The 18,195-nt window shown below is 35.3% G+C and overlaps 1 protein-coding gene across 2 annotated transcripts in view; it reads right to left on the bottom strand.

Annotated features, from left to right (window-relative positions):
- Positions 1-9,011: 9,011 nt before the first annotated feature.
- The window catches only part of COPS2 (COP9 signalosome subunit 2), a 31,395-nt gene continuing 22,211 nt past the window's right edge, over positions 9,012-18,195 (bottom strand). For both annotated transcript variants that reach the window (XM_047766400.1, XM_047766401.1), the window contains exons 7-13: positions 17,476-17,650; positions 16,547-16,725; positions 16,386-16,438; positions 12,510-12,607; positions 11,237-11,319; positions 10,652-10,710; positions 9,012-9,757 (exon numbers count right to left, since the gene is read on the bottom strand). In XM_047766400.1, the coding sequence (XP_047622356.1) occupies positions 9,613-9,757; positions 10,652-10,710; positions 11,237-11,319; positions 12,510-12,607; positions 16,386-16,438; positions 16,547-16,725; positions 17,476-17,650 (792 nt within the window). In that variant the 3' untranslated portion in view covers positions 9,012-9,612. The remainder of the gene's footprint in view (positions 9,758-10,651; positions 10,711-11,236; positions 11,320-12,509; positions 12,608-16,385; positions 16,439-16,546; positions 16,726-17,475; positions 17,651-18,195) is intronic.

Genomic DNA, 18,195 nt, shown 5'->3' with positions numbered 1-18,195 from the left:
AAACTGGAGGCCAGAGAGGTAAAGTGGCAAGGTTTCAACTCGTGGGCAGCAGAGGAATGCAGGTCTCCACTCCCCAGAGCTTTCTACTTTTCCGTACTCCTCTCCCCTGGGAAGCTGCAAAAGACAGGCATCTTTAAGATGGAAACCTGAAATAGAGTTCGCATATTTTATCCTCAGAAGCAATCTCACTTGTCAATTGTTTTCTCTCTTTTTTTTTTGGGGGGGGGGGGGGGTGCTGTGCTGATGGCATGTGGAAGTGCCTAGCCAGGAATCTGGCCAGGGATTGAACTCAAGCCACAGTAGTGACAATGCTGAATCCTCAACCACTAGGCCACCAGGGAACTCCCTGTTTCCTGATTTTTGTTTTTTTCCTTTTAGGGCTATATCCACAGTATATGGAGTTTCCCAGGTTAGGGGTTGAATTGGAGCTGCAGCCGCAGGCCAATGCCACAGCCACAGCCATGCAGGATCCGAGCTGCGTCTCCAACCTACACCATAGCTCACGACAATGCCAGATCCTTAACCCACTGAGCAAGGCCAGGGATTGAACCTGTATCCTCATGGTTCCTAGCTGGATTCATTTCTGCTGTGCCATGATGGAAACTTCCTGATTTTTGATTATAGAAAATGACTACTATAATTCTGAGATAGGACAATTTATAAATTTAATTATTCTAATTGCTTCATGGGCATTCAAGTATAAGCAAAAATATACTTTCAGATAAAACAATTTCAGGATAAGACATACTGTTCCACTGTCAATTTGAGATTACTCAACAATACCAATCCTTAATTGTTATAGCATTATTTACTTCTATATATTACTAATCTCTGTAGTTCCCTGGAGATAAATCCAAACATTTCAAGAATTCATGATTTTGGTGACATTAACATTCAGCTGAAATATAACAATATATTTCAAGATATGGTGAAAGCTGGTATCAGCTGAAAGGTCTTAGTTTGCATATATAACAAGTTCAATTCTTAATAAATACCAGGTTTGACCGCTTTTATAGGGATATAAAAATGTTAGGTAAAGCCACGGATTTCATACAATTTTATAGTTAATAGGTATCAAAGAAGAAAAGTTTAATTAAATGCTTATATATAGCATTGGAAAGGGGAAAAGGGGGTTTCAAAATATTTTATAGGAAGAGACAATTTAGAAGGCTGTTTGTAGTTAAAGTCTGTAGTTATGGTCTGCTGTATATTTTCCTAAGTTATCCCACGTAACATTCAGAAAATGTAAAAAAGGATGGATTATTATTTTTTAAATGTTCAATTTATAATGATAAATTAAGGACAGTGACTATTTAAAGTTTCTCAGTCCAACGGTAGAGCTGGAACACCTCATCACACCAGAGGCCGCTCATTAGCCATCTCTGAAGACTTATATTTTGCTAAATCTGAGGCCCCTTCTTTGCCCTCCTCTTATTTTTAATTTTATTTTTTTGTCTTTTCTAGGGCAGCACCCACGGCATATGGAGGTTCCCAGGCTAGGGGTCTAATAGGAGCTGTAGTTGCCAGACTACGCCAGAGCCACAGCAGCATGGGATCCAGGCTGTGTCTGTGACCTACACCACAGCTCACAGCAACGCCAGATCCTTAACTCACTGAGCGAGGCCAGGGATGGAACCTACAATCTCATGGTTCCTAGTTGGATTTGTTAACCATTGTGCCACGATGGGAACTCCTGCCCTATTTAACCTCTCAGCAGCATTCACAGTTAATCCCTCTGTTTTGAAATACCTAGTTTCTTTTATTCTACTATATTTATTTTCAAGCTTGTAGTTCACTTTTGTTTTCTTTGTTGGCTCCACCTATTGCCAAAAATACCTTCCCATTTCATTTAATGATACCATTATCTACCAACTGCTCACTAAGAAACCTGGGAGCCATCACTGTGGTCTCATTCCTTTAAAACCCTCAAATCCAATTCATAAGCAAATCTTTGCTCTTCTTTACAAATCCTAGTCTAAAAGCCTCTATTATATGTCCCAGACTTCTGCAATGGGCACCTCTGGGTCTTCCTAGTCACATTATTGTCCCAAATAATCATTTCTCCACACAACAGCCAGAGTTATCTTTTAAAATGATATATCATAATATAAATTTCTAATGGCTTCACATTGTATTTATAATAAAACCTCATTATCTCAAACCACAAGACTACCCATAATCTGGTCCCTGACCACCTATCTCATCTTGTTTATGATCTGCATGGCCAACTTCTTCCTCATTAATGTGTGAAACCAACTTTCATATCCTCAGATACCTCCCCATCTTTACAGATTGATAGAATTGTTTTCTACCTGAAATTACCTTATATTTCTGCTTCTTCCCATAGAACTAAGCTCTTTAAGCACAAGGATAATTTGTTCCTTCTGGTATCCTTCAACCTTAGGACATGGCACAGTCCCTAGCACATAATAGGAACACAGTAAATATCTGTTGAATAGATGAAAGGATTAGAAAAATGGTATGTCCCTTTTAGTATTCTGAGCACTTTCAGATTTCGTTCCTAACTGCCTCATGGTGGTGAAGATAGTAATGAGAAAGGGGAAAAACTTAAGTTTTAAATTGTCAAACCTACCCTACTTAATAAAGTGCCTAAGTTTGTGGTCCATATTCATTCACAATACAATTCACTTTTAAGAGTCCAAGATAGGTAACTCTTCAGTTGAAGGCCATTAACCTATAGAGGATTAATGATAACACAGCAAAACTTAAAATGGGTTTCTAGAAAGATAAGTATAAATTTCCATTCATTAACTCTAAAAATTGAATTGGGACCATAAAACTATTTTTTTGTAACAAATAAAAACAAACTCAAAATATTAGATGTATGCTGCTTAAGTAGTTCCTTGCTGGGATAATGCTATCAATATGCTCCCTTCTACTGCTATTTGAAATGCCACTGAAATAGGAAGCAGTTGATCTGCCTCACTCCTTTCCTCCTACCCCCACAACTTGGAAGGCTAAAAGATTTGCAATGTGCAGCGACATTAGTTTTATATATTTACATTGAAACTTGGCCACAAGGCTATTAGTCTGAAAGTTATTTTGCCTTTCAAAAAAAAGTCTGATTGCATCATTGCACTTTAGATCAGGGTTGGCCCATTCTACTAGGTTGAAGGTTACACCTGAGAACAGTATTATTTTCACATACAAAATAAATCAACAAGTGGTTTCTTAGACACTGCAGCCCTTAAAGTGTTTATTTTAAAGCAGCATAACAGGCATTTGGGAGAGTACATTTCTTCCCCTACTTGATTTAATTTTCTGCTCAGAAATGTTTTATACCAAAGGATTAATTTCTGAGACATTTGCTTGCAACATGAACTGTTCCACAACAGATCATTAGACAGGGTTTGTGATAGGCCTACTCTTTCATGAATGCTGTTGCAAAGCAGAACACGGTAACTGTAAAAGCGGAAAACATTTAAACCCTGACATCCAAACAAAATGAGTAAGATTTTTAGCACTATTTTCTGAGAAACATACTTAAAACATTCAAAAGTCATTTTACAGAAGTATACATTATTGAATTATTTGATCCAGTATGAAGTGTACTATTTAAAGCCACTGTGCTGGCCTTGTGCTAAGATTAATATTTACGAAGTAAAATATTTAAGAGGTAGATTATGTAATTTTAATTACTGATAAAGAATGTGTACTTCCAGACAAAAATCCTGCAGTGCATGTCTTACAGCATCTTGTGACTCATCCTGCACCTATCAGTTGATTCTCAAGTATTAATTTGTGGGACTTCCAAGTAGCCATCCTCTGCCATGATCCTAGTCACCTGCTTCTTGCCACCTAGTTAGCGAGCTCAAGGAGGTTACATCATTTTAAACACTATTTAAGAAAAAGAAAACAGAAAAGTCATGATGCAAACAACTATGTAATAAACTGCAAAATCAAACAACTTTGCATTTTCCATATCATCATTACATTTCTTTGTTGATGTAGAGTTAAAAATTTGTTTTAATTATCCTCAGTATTATTTAAAATAGATGCATAAAAACCTAGTATTTTAGTAAATAGTTGGAGATAGGCAAACATTTTAACAAAAATTAGATATTCAACACAGCATTAATATGTTACTAATATAGGAACTAAGCACACAAAAACTTCTGACTTCATGGGATGATTAAAACCTCTGTATTTTTTTTTTTGCCTTTTTGCTATTTCTTGGGCCGCTCCTGAAGCATACGGAGGTTCCCAGGCTAGGGGTTGAATCGGAGCTGTAGTCTCCGGCCTACGCCAGAGCCACAGCAATGCAGGATCCGAGCCGCATCTGCAACCTACACCACAGCTCACGGCAACGCCGGATCATTAACCCACTGAGCAAGGGCAGGGACCGAACCCGCAACCTCATGGTTCCTAGTCGGATTCGTTAACCACTGCGCCATGATGGCAACTCCTGGATTTTTTTTTTTAAATCCATAAAATCATAGGATTAATGCCCCAAAAATTATCAATTAAAAATACTCTTATTTCAGAATGATAAAAAAAAAAATCCAACACCTCTAGATTAAATTTGGACACTGTCTTCCACATTAGACTTAAATCATAACGTAGAAGTTAGTGGTATACTGGCAATTCTTTTCATGACATATGCTTGAGTTAGAAACAAGTGATAGTAAATAATGGAACCTGGAGAAAAAGTAGTGATGGACTAGGGAGTGAGTTTTGTACTCCCACACATACATACACACATATGCCTATAAAAAAATATACTGGCCAGCCATTAATGTGGATATTCTGACCAAAGTTTACCCTGTAAAATCCTGGCCAAGACAAAACAAAGTTGGCCCTAAATAAGGTATTTAAGAAATTTTTTTTTTCTTGCTAATGTAGATTGGCATCTAGCTTTGATGTCATAAAATTTGAAGGTGTAAGACTGATTTAAATTATTCCAGCAGGTTTAAAAATAACATAGGACTATAAAGAAGTAAAAATTTAGGAAACCTCACAATGGTCTCTCCTATGCCATTACCTAATTTAACTCTTTTCAAGACTCTAAAGCAAATGGAGTGGTACTAAATTTTAAGGAATATATAGAATTACTGACACAGTTGTTTTGTGGTGCTTAGTACCATAAAAACCCAAGTTCTCCAAATGGCATTACTATTTTAACTTGCCTTAAAATTTCAAAAGCTACAACTTCTCAAATTTCATTTAGTGATTCAAAGCAAACAAAAATTTTGAACAACTGTTTAATCAATGCTATTAAGGGCATGGACTGGCTAGAAGATACATTAAAAATTAATAGTCTTGAGTTAAACAAAAGCTCTGATATACTTACATTTAAAAAGTTAAGAATCTCTGATGTTTCCATTAGGGAAGTTCTTACAAATTATTCCTGCTTATAATTTTACAAAAAAAATATAAGATGCTGCTAGGGAAAAAGAGGGAGGGAAGAAAACCTAATGTAAAGATAATAAACCTAAAAAAAAATTTTTTTTTAAATTTTTGGTCACATAAATGAAGTCCAAGATACTTGAGCTTTAAATTCTGGGACCTGATATCCACCCAGTCTCGTAAGTCCCTGGATACTATCAATGCTTTGAATTTTATTTAACAAAATAGTTAAATGTCAATTCCTTAAAATGTTCTGTCAACTTATCTCAAAAACCCCACCTGAAAAGCCAATTTCTTCATTTTTTGCTACATATCTCAATCCAAAATTATGTTTATCACTGTCAAGAGGTTAAAAATCCCATGTAAAAAATGAATTATGTACAAAGGATGAAAATCCTAGCCTTAAAAGAAATTTATATGCTCAAGTTCCACCTTAACAAATTAAACCAAATGAAAACTTCAGGTTTATTTAATGCAATACTAAAATAATATTATTTTTAAAATGCAGTTTTGGTAAATAAGTGTTTAGAGTACCTCTCAGGACCTGGGTTAAGGATCTGGTGTTACTGTGAGCTGTGGTGTAGGTTGCAGATGTGGCTGGGATCTCATGTTGCTGTGGCTGTGGTGTATGCTGGGAGCTGTAGCTGTGATTTGACCCCTAACCAGGGAACTTCCATATGCAGCAGGTGTGGCCCTAAAAAAGCAAAAACAAAAACAAACAAGAAGAGTAAGAGGAAATCATTAGGCAAATACCTTTTTATGCTGTGGACTAAACTGATATTCTAGACCAGCATAATCTGCTTCATATGCTAATTGGATATCCCCACTCCCAACCCTACCCCAAAGAAAAGTGTACTTAACTGATTTACTGAATTTAAATAAAAAAATTATCGACTTAAAAAAAATTTCTTAAAAAATTCTTACTCTCATGGATATTTTAAATATACACAGCTGTTTTTCAGTCACTGCCAAACCGGTATCTCATTATAAGGTTAAAAAAAATACTACACTGCTCACAGTGCTGCCCATTTAAAACAATCTTCACCAAAACTATACCCCTGATGTGAAATTCGAGTCTCAGTAGTCTTGATACACTATCGACCTTTAGTTAGTAAGGACTCCTGTAATGAAATTCTCAGTACATACATTCATATCTCATCTTTTTTTTTTTTTTTTAAGCTATTTCTTGGGCCGCTCCCGCAGCATATGGAGGTTCCCAGGCTAGGGGTCGAATCGGAGCTGTAGCCACTGGCCTACGCCAGAGCCACAGCAACGCAGGATCCGAGCCGTGTCTGCAACCTACACCACAGCTCACGGCAACGCCGGATCATTAACCCACTGAGCAAGGGCAGGGACCGAACCCGCAACCTCATGGTTCCTAGTCGGATTCGGTAACCACTGCGCCACGACGGGAACTCCCATATCTCATCTTAAAGAAAAAACAGTTATATTAAGATGTGGAGAAAAAATATTTAATCAACAACTTAAAAATTAATTTAAGAACTAGAATGAGTAATGGAAATCCAGCTTTTGCAGCAGAGCATCCATTTGTGTCAGTTAAAGATCACTGTGAAGTGTGTTTAATCTAGGTTTAGGAAAAAGGAGTGATTACATTACAATAAGGTGTAAACTACTTGTTACTGCAGTTTTCATAGAAGAGAGAGAGATTTAATCAGCAATTTAAATAAGAATGTGATAAGAAAAGGAAGGTATATATACGTATGACTGGGTCACACTGCTATACAACAGATATTAGCACAATACTGTAAATCAACTATACTTTAATTTAAAAAATGTATAAAAAAGTTAAGAATTTGCCAATCTATTTTTAGTTATATTTTGATAAGCAGTCTCTTAAGATTTCACTTCTAAGATTTGCTGCATAAAAAACAGAAAATGCTCAAAGGAAAAAAAGGGAAATGCTCAAAGGGCATTTATTAAAAAAAAGTTTATCAAAAACCTGTGTTCAAGAACAAATGTGGCAACTGACTTAAAAAAAGAACAAATCTCTAGGGAATACTAAGCAAAGCCTATTCAATACATACAATTTAAGATTAAGGTATAACTTTGGATATTATTAGATATTTAGCCTAGCTTACTCCCCCAAAAAACAAACAAGTGCATGCTTTCTTTTCATCTAGAAAATGGAAGATGCACCACTGCAGCAGCAAAGATACCTCAGAGAACTGGGCATTCCAAGAGCTTGGAGGGTAAGGGTTAAATCATGTCATTCAAATCCTTTGAATTCTAATTCCATCAATTCAGACAAAAGCAAGACCTTTTTTCCACAGTTATATCACATGCATACATACTGAGTACTGGCACAGAAACTCGTCATTTTTATTTGGGTAACAACGGTCTCCAAATTATGTTGAAAAATAAGTCCTAATTGTTATTATTCCTGTAAAAAAATTTTTTAGCACATTTTCCACAAATGATTTATGCAAAAGAGAAGAAATACACATGATTTTTATAATATCTTAGTTTTTTATTCCCTACCAGAGACATTAATTTTGTCTATCATTTTCTTTCAAATTTTCTACAATTTTCAAGTTGCACCTGTATTTAATACTGCATTAATCTGCTAAAGACATTAACTGATTGCTCTCCTAAATGTAATGATTATATAGTTTTAGTATAAATATATATCACATATTTTCAAAAAATTTGACAAAACCAAATAAGCATGCCTTGTTTTAAGTCCATGCTCCTTCCACTGTTTATAAAATCTGATTTAATGACCAAAAATTCTTGGTTGTCATTCTTCAGTTACAACAGTCTTCCTTCTGAACTGCCACTCTCTTCTTTTTACATAATAACAAGCAATAGAAAAAAACAAAGAAATTACCTTAATCTTAGTTCTTCCTTTTGACACTATAAAATAATGTGAACTGTTTTTTTTAAATGAAACATACATCCAAAACTCAATACATTCAAATGAGCTGCGTCTCCATTAAGGTAGTCACCTTGGAAGGCCACAGTTCATTCTCCTAACTATGCTACCACTGCTCAAAATACCTTTAAAACTCTTTTTGGATTGCCTTCAAAGCTAGGTGCATACTTCCACTATTACCTAAAAGATAGATTTAATTTTTGGAAACAGTCCAAAGTCGTTTGGTACCAAATAATGATAACAATAAAACAATCAAGATAGGTAATGTTTTTTTTTAACAATATGTAATTATAAAGTTAATAGTGTGTGACTTAAATTAGCTCTGAATGCAATTCTAAAAGAGCAAAACCCAAGAGGTTTTGAGCAACGGTAGACTGCTGGAATTAGGAAATAGTTTTCCAGCATGATCGTTATGCAGGGTAACATTCACTTAGCTGTCTATGTTCTGGCATACTTGTTTAAAGTGAACATTCTGAGTTAGAATCTTTTAAAAAGGAATATCATTCTAAAAAAAAGAATTTTATTCCTTTAAAGCCTCACTGTCAAAGTAAGTACTATGCAAGTGTTTTGTTAGAAACTAGGAACTTTTATCAATAAAGACTACTTTTAAAACCTTGAAAGCAAATAACCAACTTATTTGCTCTCAGGCTTTTTATATCATTAACTGAAGATGAAATAATTTGATGTTTCTAAGGTACTAAAAAACAAAACAAAAACCCCAAATGTAATAAAAACACATCAAGAACCAAACTACAATTTCTGAGCTGCACTGTTTATTTTGCTGCTTGAAACCTAAGTGACAGTATGCCACTATAATTATGGGGTTTCATCTAAACCTTTACTACACTGCAGGTACAGAAATATACGGACACATTTTTGGAGAATTGACATTTTGCAAAATGCAGCAAACGTTTTAATTTATACATGAGAAAAGGAAGTGTTCAAAAGGGTATGCATTTCAAGTTATTGCAGGTTATTTGTGAGAGAATTTCTGCAGGTAAAACATGTTTAAATTTAACCAACAGTAGCATGTCAGTGTATTTAAAATCATGACAAAAATCTTCTCTCTGGTCATGTTGCCCATGACAAATTACTATGATGTTGTATGTTTTAGGGCAAGATACAGCATAAATCCCATGGCATTTTGGTTTTCTTCTGGAGATTAAAGCTGTTTTTCTTGGGATAAATGCAGCAGCAAAACACAAACCAGTTGATCAAAAAAAGCACTTCTGCCATAACTCCAATAATTTTCAGGACACATCAACCGACAGTAGTTTTGCCATTCCCAGTTCTTTTAAGGATTACATCTCTGCACTGTTGCCTTAAGTACGTATGTAAAAGCTTGTTCTCTGTTAAGCCAGTTTGCTGACTACAGCCTGGTTGAGAGAATTTAGTTGGTTGGTCCATTTATCTAGTGCAGTATATCGGGCACCACCCCTCTTCTGATGATCCAATTCAAGGAGTTGGTTGACTTGATCAATTCGGCCATGAATAGTGCTGGAAATAAATAAATAAGACATGTCTACAAACCATTTTCACCAAGCATATCTTCTGGACTTCATAAAATACTCACAAAATTAGTAAATGCAAAAGAAAAAAAAATGCTGCCTACATTGAATGACTGAGTTCAACACTCACTGTAACATTCATTACCTTATTCAAACTCTAGACAGAAGTCAGACATCAGCTACCTTTCAATAATTTCACTGAAAGAATGAACAGGCATACACTCATCCAATAAATCAAAAGCAAATGTAACTTCTGAAGCTCTAAATAACATACTGATTTTAAGAAAGATTTATTTTCTTTTTCTGTGTGTCTTCTGAGGGCCATACTTGAGGCATATGCAAGTTCCCAGGCTAGCGGTTTAATCAGAGCCATAGCCGTTTTGGCCTACGCCCCAGCCATGGCAACACCAGATCCAAGCCACAATCTGCGACCTACGCTGCAGCCTGTACCAACACCATATCCTTAAACCCACCAAGAGAGGCCAGGGATCAAACCCACACCCTCATGGATACTAATTGGGTTCTTAACCTGCTGAGCCACAAAAGGAACTCCAAAATTTCAAACTATTATATACCATACCTTACATTTTAAAAACAAAAAAAATGCTATTCATTAAATAATTCTCCAGCTGTGTATGGGTCATATACTGACTGAGAAACCTTTTGAAAATCATTTAGAACTTTTTCAGAGACCATGTGCTTAATATGTTCATTCCTTTATAAAAGGCCATTACATACATATTATCTCTTTCAGTAGAAAACCACAGTCAGAGGGTATTTTTTTTTTAAGTGAAAAATCAAGAATTCAATTGTTACCTTTGCCATCATTATTCAAACTTTATGTCCTAAAAGTTTTGTGGTAAAAAAATAGACAAATACTTACTTATCCAATATGCACTGTACCAGCAAGCTCTCCACATCAGCTACATCTATGTTTAACTCCTAAGACAAAAAACTCATTATAATTTACTAATTCACTTTTCTAAAGACTTCATGATTTTATACAAATACTTATTCTGATTTTAAACTCATTTCTACCACTGAGAGAAAATTTAAAACAAATTTCAATATCACTTTAAAATATTTCTGAAAAAACACATCTGATAAAATTTAGCTTTAACTTTTAAAGTATATTTAACTTTTAAAGTATATTTCTACCATATACTGTGGTACCATTATTGTGGTTGGGGTTAACTCTATATCAGTTATATAGTTCAGCCACTACTTGCTCTACAATTTTCTCTGAGGCTAAAAGAATTTTTAAAACAAAATTTAATTATTCCTTACTTTTTAACTCAATTTATGCCAAGAAAAACACAGGAACATTCATATTAAAAGTAAAAACTTTTAAGTTATACTGTATTTTCAAAATGTACTACAAAACATTACCAAAAATCACTCTTTTAAACAGAAGATGGGTATACTGCATTTATAACTACAAATTATAAATACTGAAATCCATGAATACCTTAGAAATAAAAGGAATATGTATTCTTGTGTAAGGCTTAATTAATTTTATAAGCACTTGTGTTCTGATGTTTCTCAAAAGCTCTGAAAGACAAAAAATTAAAATAACACATTTGTATTTAATAGTTTGTATATCTCTATGAATCACTATGTACTTCTAAATCATATTAATTAACTATATCATTTATCTCGCCAAAATACCTCTTTCTGTCTGGTGAGGACATAAAGTATTTGTGTTTGAAAACATTTGTGTTCAACAGATGCATAGTACGTTTAGAGACTGTCTCTCCTCTAATTTTTTGTTCCCAGCTCCCTGATTTTGCTCATGTGGTGATGCTACCAAAATATCCTCTTGCCTTCTTAATACCACTTCACTGCTAATCATTTCCTCCACAGTTAACATGGTTCAAGAAGCTCTAATTTACGACAACCAAGTTCCTTATCTTATGCTCTCTCAAAACCTACAGTACATTTTACACAATGATTTTATAATCATTTTTCCCAGTTTATGTAGAATTGTCCTTACAAAAAACAAAACAAAACAAAACCTAGACAGGAATTTATGCATTAGGCTTCTACATTTTTCTATACCCACAAAGAACAGTATCATTCTAAGTTCAAATAAAAACTTAAAACGTCTGTTAAATGAAAGAGAAAGGAAGGTGAGCAACAACAAAAAAAACGAAATTACTTTCAAAGTATTCTTCAGATTTCCCTAATGCATCTAGGATTTAATTATTTGAATGAGTTGATTATTAAAACCTATCAAACAGCTCCTTAACTGGTGGGCACACTGGAGGTATAAAAGGCTCAAAACAAAGGGATAATTTTTGTCCTTGTTAACCAGTACTTATTAAAAATCTCATATATTTGTTAGTACAATGTTACCTTTTCAAAGTAAATGCACCTCAGCATTATCTATAATAGGCTGTTTTCAAAGCTTTTGTTGTCAAAAATAAATCCTAAAATTTAACTTTGAACCTAAGCACCAGTAATAAATGTGCAACAATATCTAAATTAGAATAAAAGGTAAAAGGGATAGCCACTTTAAGTGGATATAAGAACTTGATTATATTAATAACATGAAATTGGCTAATGATTTCTTTAAAACAGCTTTATAATTTTAAGGAGTATCTTATTCCATGACAGCACTTAGAAATATTTCCACACTGTGCAATAAAGAGAAAAAAAAAGTTTAATTCCATATAGCTCCATTAAGAAGCACTGTCTGTCAGTGGCAAAGTAACAGAATTCAGTTAGCAGAAAGAATATACCTTCAATGTGTTCCCTTATGAAAGGATCATCCATGATGTTGCTATGATTGGTTTTAAGAATCTTTTCAAATTCAGTGATGTCATTATTCTGATAGGCACTAACAGAAAAAGAAAAGCATACTTTTGTCAAACATAAAGAGATCATATATTAAATCAGATAATCTAAAGCTCGTTTCTCATTTTCATATGCAAAAATCGAAATTACAATTTCAGTAATGAAAATTGGAAACACTTCACACATATTCTTCTGAAAACAAAATGAATTTCCTTTTTTAATGCTTTTGGTTTTATAAATGAAAGATTAAATAAATCTTCTGGGGTTTTATCTTATATTTATACATAATCAATTAAAATCTCAAAATCTAAAAAGCAAAAAAAAAAAAACCCTTAAAATCAGTACTGTTAAGAACTGACAACAGTTTAATAGCCATTTAATGCTTACTGCTTTCAAGTTAAATTGTGTATTTTTACTCCCTAAGAAATCAGGATTCACGCATACTACTGTATCGAGGAGTTTGGATATAGGACAGTATATCCTCTTTGAAGATTATTATTCAGAAATGCAGCTTCCCAATCTTTATCTTCTAGAAAGATACCAGCAACTGCCAAAACTTCTTAAACAGATCATGTGATTCTCAATTCTCTCTAGTCTTAAAATTCCACTGAGTTATATAGCAGAAACATTGGTGGCAGATAATTAGTGCCAAATTGCACACACATACGATGGAGACTGCTGCAGAAGGCCAAAGGCTGATTTATGTTCATGATTCTCTAAGGTATCTACTATCTACTCTTGAAGGCACTAAGGGGATTGCTAAAGGTGCTGAGAAGGAAGAAGCCAACCTTCTGGATATGGCACCAATGTCTGCTTTATATGTAAGACATATCATCAGCCAATCTGTATGCCCTCTGCTGTGCTTCCATCTGTTGGGTCGCAATGTAACTTCATGTTAGGGGCAGGTGATTCAAGTGCTTCAACAGGAATTATTTTCCTCTAGTCTGCTGGCAACTGACTAGGAAGATAAAATTAGGATGCATTACTTTTCTTACCTATCCCAAATACATTATTGTAATACACTACAGGAAGATATATGGTGAAAACACTTGCACACACATATATTTTATCCAAGAGACATTCTTCCATTATTTAAATGGCTTAAAAAAATCTTACACAAAATGTAGGACACGATAGACCACTCTGAGTCAAAATTTATCATTACATAAGTTTCTAAGTTTCTATATAGAGGCTTCACTGGATTATAATACATATTAAAATATAGTCATTGCTTTAAAAAAAATTTTTTTTTTAAGGGCTGCACTTGTTGCATATGATAGTTACCAGGCTAGAGGTGGAACTGGAGCTGCAGGTGCCAGCCTATACCACAGCCACAGCAATGTGGGATCTGAGCTACATCTGCAACCTACACTGCAGATTGTTGCAATGCTGGATCCTTAACCCACTAGGCCAGGGGTTAAACCCACATTCTCACGGATTGCAGTTGGGTTCATAACCTGCTGAGCCACAATGGGAACTCCTAGTAATTCCTTTTTAAAGGTCTGATAAGAGTTTCTGTTGTGGCGCAGTGGATATGAAACCAACTAGTATCCATGAGGATGCAGGTTCAATCCCTGATCTTGCTCAGTGGGTTAAGGATCCAGCATTGCCATGAGGTGTGATTTAGGTCACAGACACAGCTCAGATGCTGTGTTGCTGTGGTCGTGGTGTAGGCCAGCAGCTGAAGCTCTAATTTGACCCCTAGCCTGGGAACCTCCATATGCTGTGGGTGCAGCCATAAAAAGCAAAAAAAAAAAAAAAAAGTCTGATAAATCAATCCTTTAATCCATTTACCCAAATTTTATATTACAGCCACAGCAACGCAGAACCTAAGCCACATCTGTGACTGACACCACAGCTGGTAGCAACAGTGGATCCTTAACCCACTGAATGAGGCCAGGGATCAAACCCACATCCTCACGGTTACTAGTCAGGTTTGTTTCTGCTGAGCCACAATGGGAACTCCCACTTACCCACTTTAATTTGAACAAAATACTAATGTTTAGGGCAAAACTTCCCTTCAGTATTTCTTTCTCTTTTTTTTTTTTGGTCTTTTTGCCTTTTCTAGGGCCATACCTGCAGCATATGGAGGTTCCCAGGCTAGGGGTCTAATCGGAGCTGTAGCTACCAGCCTACACCACAGCTACAGCAAGGCGGGATCCGAGCTGTGTCTGCGACCTACACCACAGCTCAGGGCACTGCCGGATCCTTAACCCACCGAGTGAGGCCAAGGATAGAACCTGCAACCTCCTGGTTCCTAGTCGGATTTGTTAACCACTGAGCCATGACAGGAACTCCTCCTTCAGTATTTCTTATTAAAAAGTTAAACTGTTTCTTAGCAATTTAACTTAATAAACAAATATTTTCAAAGTATTATAAAGTTAACCTCTAATCAAATCATCTCTTAGTTAATGTGGCCAAATGTAGACAGAGTAAACTGTATTGAGGATGGTGAAATCACTTTTCATAACTAAAATAAAAAAACAAAATTTATTTTCTAATGTTGCAATTTAGGTGACTCATAATTTATAGCCTAATAGTACTCTTCTAAATAAAAAAAAAAGAATATTAACACAATGTCATCTAAATTATCCACCTATATCTGAAAACAAACCAAAAAACCCCAACCCTGTCCTATGTCCCTAACTATTCTTCCTGTCTTAGTAAACTCAGCTGTATAAACCTAAAACAATGGACTTGAAACCTAGTTAAGTTTCTCATACTTTTTAATATCAATTTTAATATTAATTGATCATAGCAAGTTTTGCAGTCAGTTGTATCTTTTACCATAGAAGCCAACAATAAATCTTTAGATTTCTTACCAGTATAACCCCTCTGCTGCTTCTCATCTTAGAAAATTTCCTGAGCAAATTTAATTAAAGTAGGGTTTTATCATGTCAATTAAGAAGATACATAAGTAAAGAAGCTGTCTTATTGAAAATTCTTTTTTTTTGCTTTTTAGGGCTGCGCTGTGGCATAGGAAGTTCCCAGGCTAGGGGATGAATCAGAGCTTCAGCTGCCAGCCTACACCACAGCAACAGCAACAGCAACAGCAACACAGGATCTGAGCTGTATCTGTGACCTTCACCACAGCTCATCCAAATGCCAGATCTTTAACCTGCTGAGTGAGGCCAGGGATCAAACCCAAACCTCATGGATACTAGTCAGGCTCATTACCACTGAGACAGGACAGAAACTCCCTGAAAATTCTTGACTTATTTCAACCAATTTGTAATCTCATTTTGAATTAAAGCAGATAATTCTAATATTGTGAAATTGTTTTAAAACCTCTGGCTTTCTGCTGAAAAAAATAGCATGCGTTTATACACGTACATGAACACATACACATAGACATAAGATTAAAAAAGAGCAATAAATGGGAGTTCCCACTGAGCTCAGTGGGTTACAAACCCAATGAGCATTCATGAAGATGTGGGTTTGACCCCTGGCCATGCTCAGTGGGCTAAGATACTTAGATCCCATGTTGCTGTGGCAGTGTTATAGGCCAGCAGCTGCAGCTCTGATTTGACCCCTAGCCTGGAAACTTCTATATGCTGCAGGTGCAGCCCTAAAAAGCCAACCCCCACCCCCCCAAAACAAAACAAAACAAAACAAAAAAAAGCAGTGAATATTTATAAAATCTTGTGACTAACAAAAACAGTATAAAAAAACTTCAAAAATTTCACAAACTTTGGTGTACTTCAAGCCAAAATACAAGAGAGTAAACATTGAGAATTAACTGAATTCTGAAAAGTTCTCTCTTCTTTCTCCTTTATTCACTGCTTTAAGGAAAGTATCTTAATTGAAATATAAAATCTTACCTTACTAAATTCGTCATTGCTAGAATTTCTGGATCATTTTTGTAAGGTTTGGCCTAAACACAGTTAGAAAAAAAAGGAAGAAAAATTAAATACATATATGTACAAAGAATGTTTATTTCCACAAGAGCTGATAGAAATTAACAACCAGAGCACAAACATACCTCCTGTGAATCAAATGGGTTTATTCCCGATTTCATTAGCATATTTGCTAAAACCAAGTATTTTAAGCAAGTGGTTCGTCTTGGACTTCCTGATTCATCATAATTCTTGAAGGCTTCAAAAAAATCAGTGTGTGCCTTTTCAAATTCACCTTCTCTCAAGTGCATTTTACCACCACATTCTATAAAGAAAATAGAAGAAGCGTTTTCAATTCTGTTATTACAGATTGACCACTTTATAGAATCAAAAACTATTTCGGTGTCTTCTAGTCTTTTTAATTCTAAAACTTCAAGAGTACTAGCTCCTAAAAGATCTAAAAGGGACACACTTTAATTCTAAAAAAGCAAGCTCTTCATTAAACGTCACCCAAACAAGCATTTGAAAATCTTTGTTCTCAGTTGAAGTAGAAGGCAATTTTTTTTTTTGCTTTTTAGGTCTGCACCCACGGCATATGGAGGTTCCCAGGCCAGCGGGTCCCACTGGAGCTACAGCTGCCAGCCTATGTCACAGGCACAGTAACATCAGATCCGAGCCACATCTGTGACCTATACCACAGCTCACGGCAATGCAGATCCTTAACCCACTGAGTGAGGCCAGGGATCAAACCTGCAACCTCATGGTTCCTAGTCAGATTCATTTCTGCTGCATGACGACAGGAACTTTCAAAAGTAATTTATCTATCTATCTATCTTTACAATTCCAGAATAGAACTTCTGATGGGTGAATTTTCTATTAATATCTTTACTAATGTAAATTGTACAATGACAAAAACTCATCCTCACTCCTTTCTAAGACTTCATCATTTCATCAACTTTGCTACTTTGTTATTTTCACTAAAACAGAAACAACCTTTATAGTCATTCAGTCCTATGCAAGGACACCCTGGTATCTTCACATGACACTCCCCACACACTCTCCAAACCAAACTTGCCTCTGATGACTCCCATGATCAGTGGATGAGGGATGGCAGACTTGATGTGAAGTGACTGTTCATAGAGTGCTTTAAGTTTTTTGTTATTTTTCTGTGCTGTGTACATTTGAATTTCCAAAGCATATATTTCTAATAACTGTGTGCCTTTTTTCAGGTCATCTTCACCATCATCAGTCTAGGAAAATAGATAATGAACATTTAGTCAAGATAGAACTCAGAGTCAATCTAGTTATTTTTATTTGATTTAGCCTGAGAACCTTACATTTATAATACTAATTCTGTTGGAAAATGCATTACAATTTTTAATTGGAACAAAGATTACAAAGAACATGAACTTCAACGGCCAAAAGTATTTTTTTTAATGTATAAAAGTTGTGTAATTTTTTCTTCATTTTTTTGGCCATACTCACAGCATGTGCAAGTTTCCAGGCCAGGGATAAAACCCATGCCACAGCAGCAACCCAAGATGCGTCAGTGACAATGCTTGATCCTTAACCCATGGAGCCACTAGGGAACTCTCTGTAATGTTTTTTATTTAGATTATTTATGGTTTTCCCCAAATCTTCACAAGAACATTAGATCACTCATTCAGTCAAAAGCACTTCCCACATGCCTTCCTAGTGCCAGGCACTGGGTCTACCTTGGGGAAATACAAAGTTAAATAAACCAATATTCTTGGTCTCAAAGTGTTCACAACTTAGAAGACCAAACTGTCAACAG

This window comes from Phacochoerus africanus, chromosome 2, assembly GCF_016906955.1.
Source record: "Phacochoerus africanus isolate WHEZ1 chromosome 2, ROS_Pafr_v1, whole genome shotgun sequence".
NCBI classification, from domain to species: Eukaryota; Metazoa; Chordata; class Mammalia; order Artiodactyla; family Suidae; genus Phacochoerus; species Phacochoerus africanus.
This window is presented reverse-complemented; position numbering and strand designations above follow the sequence as displayed.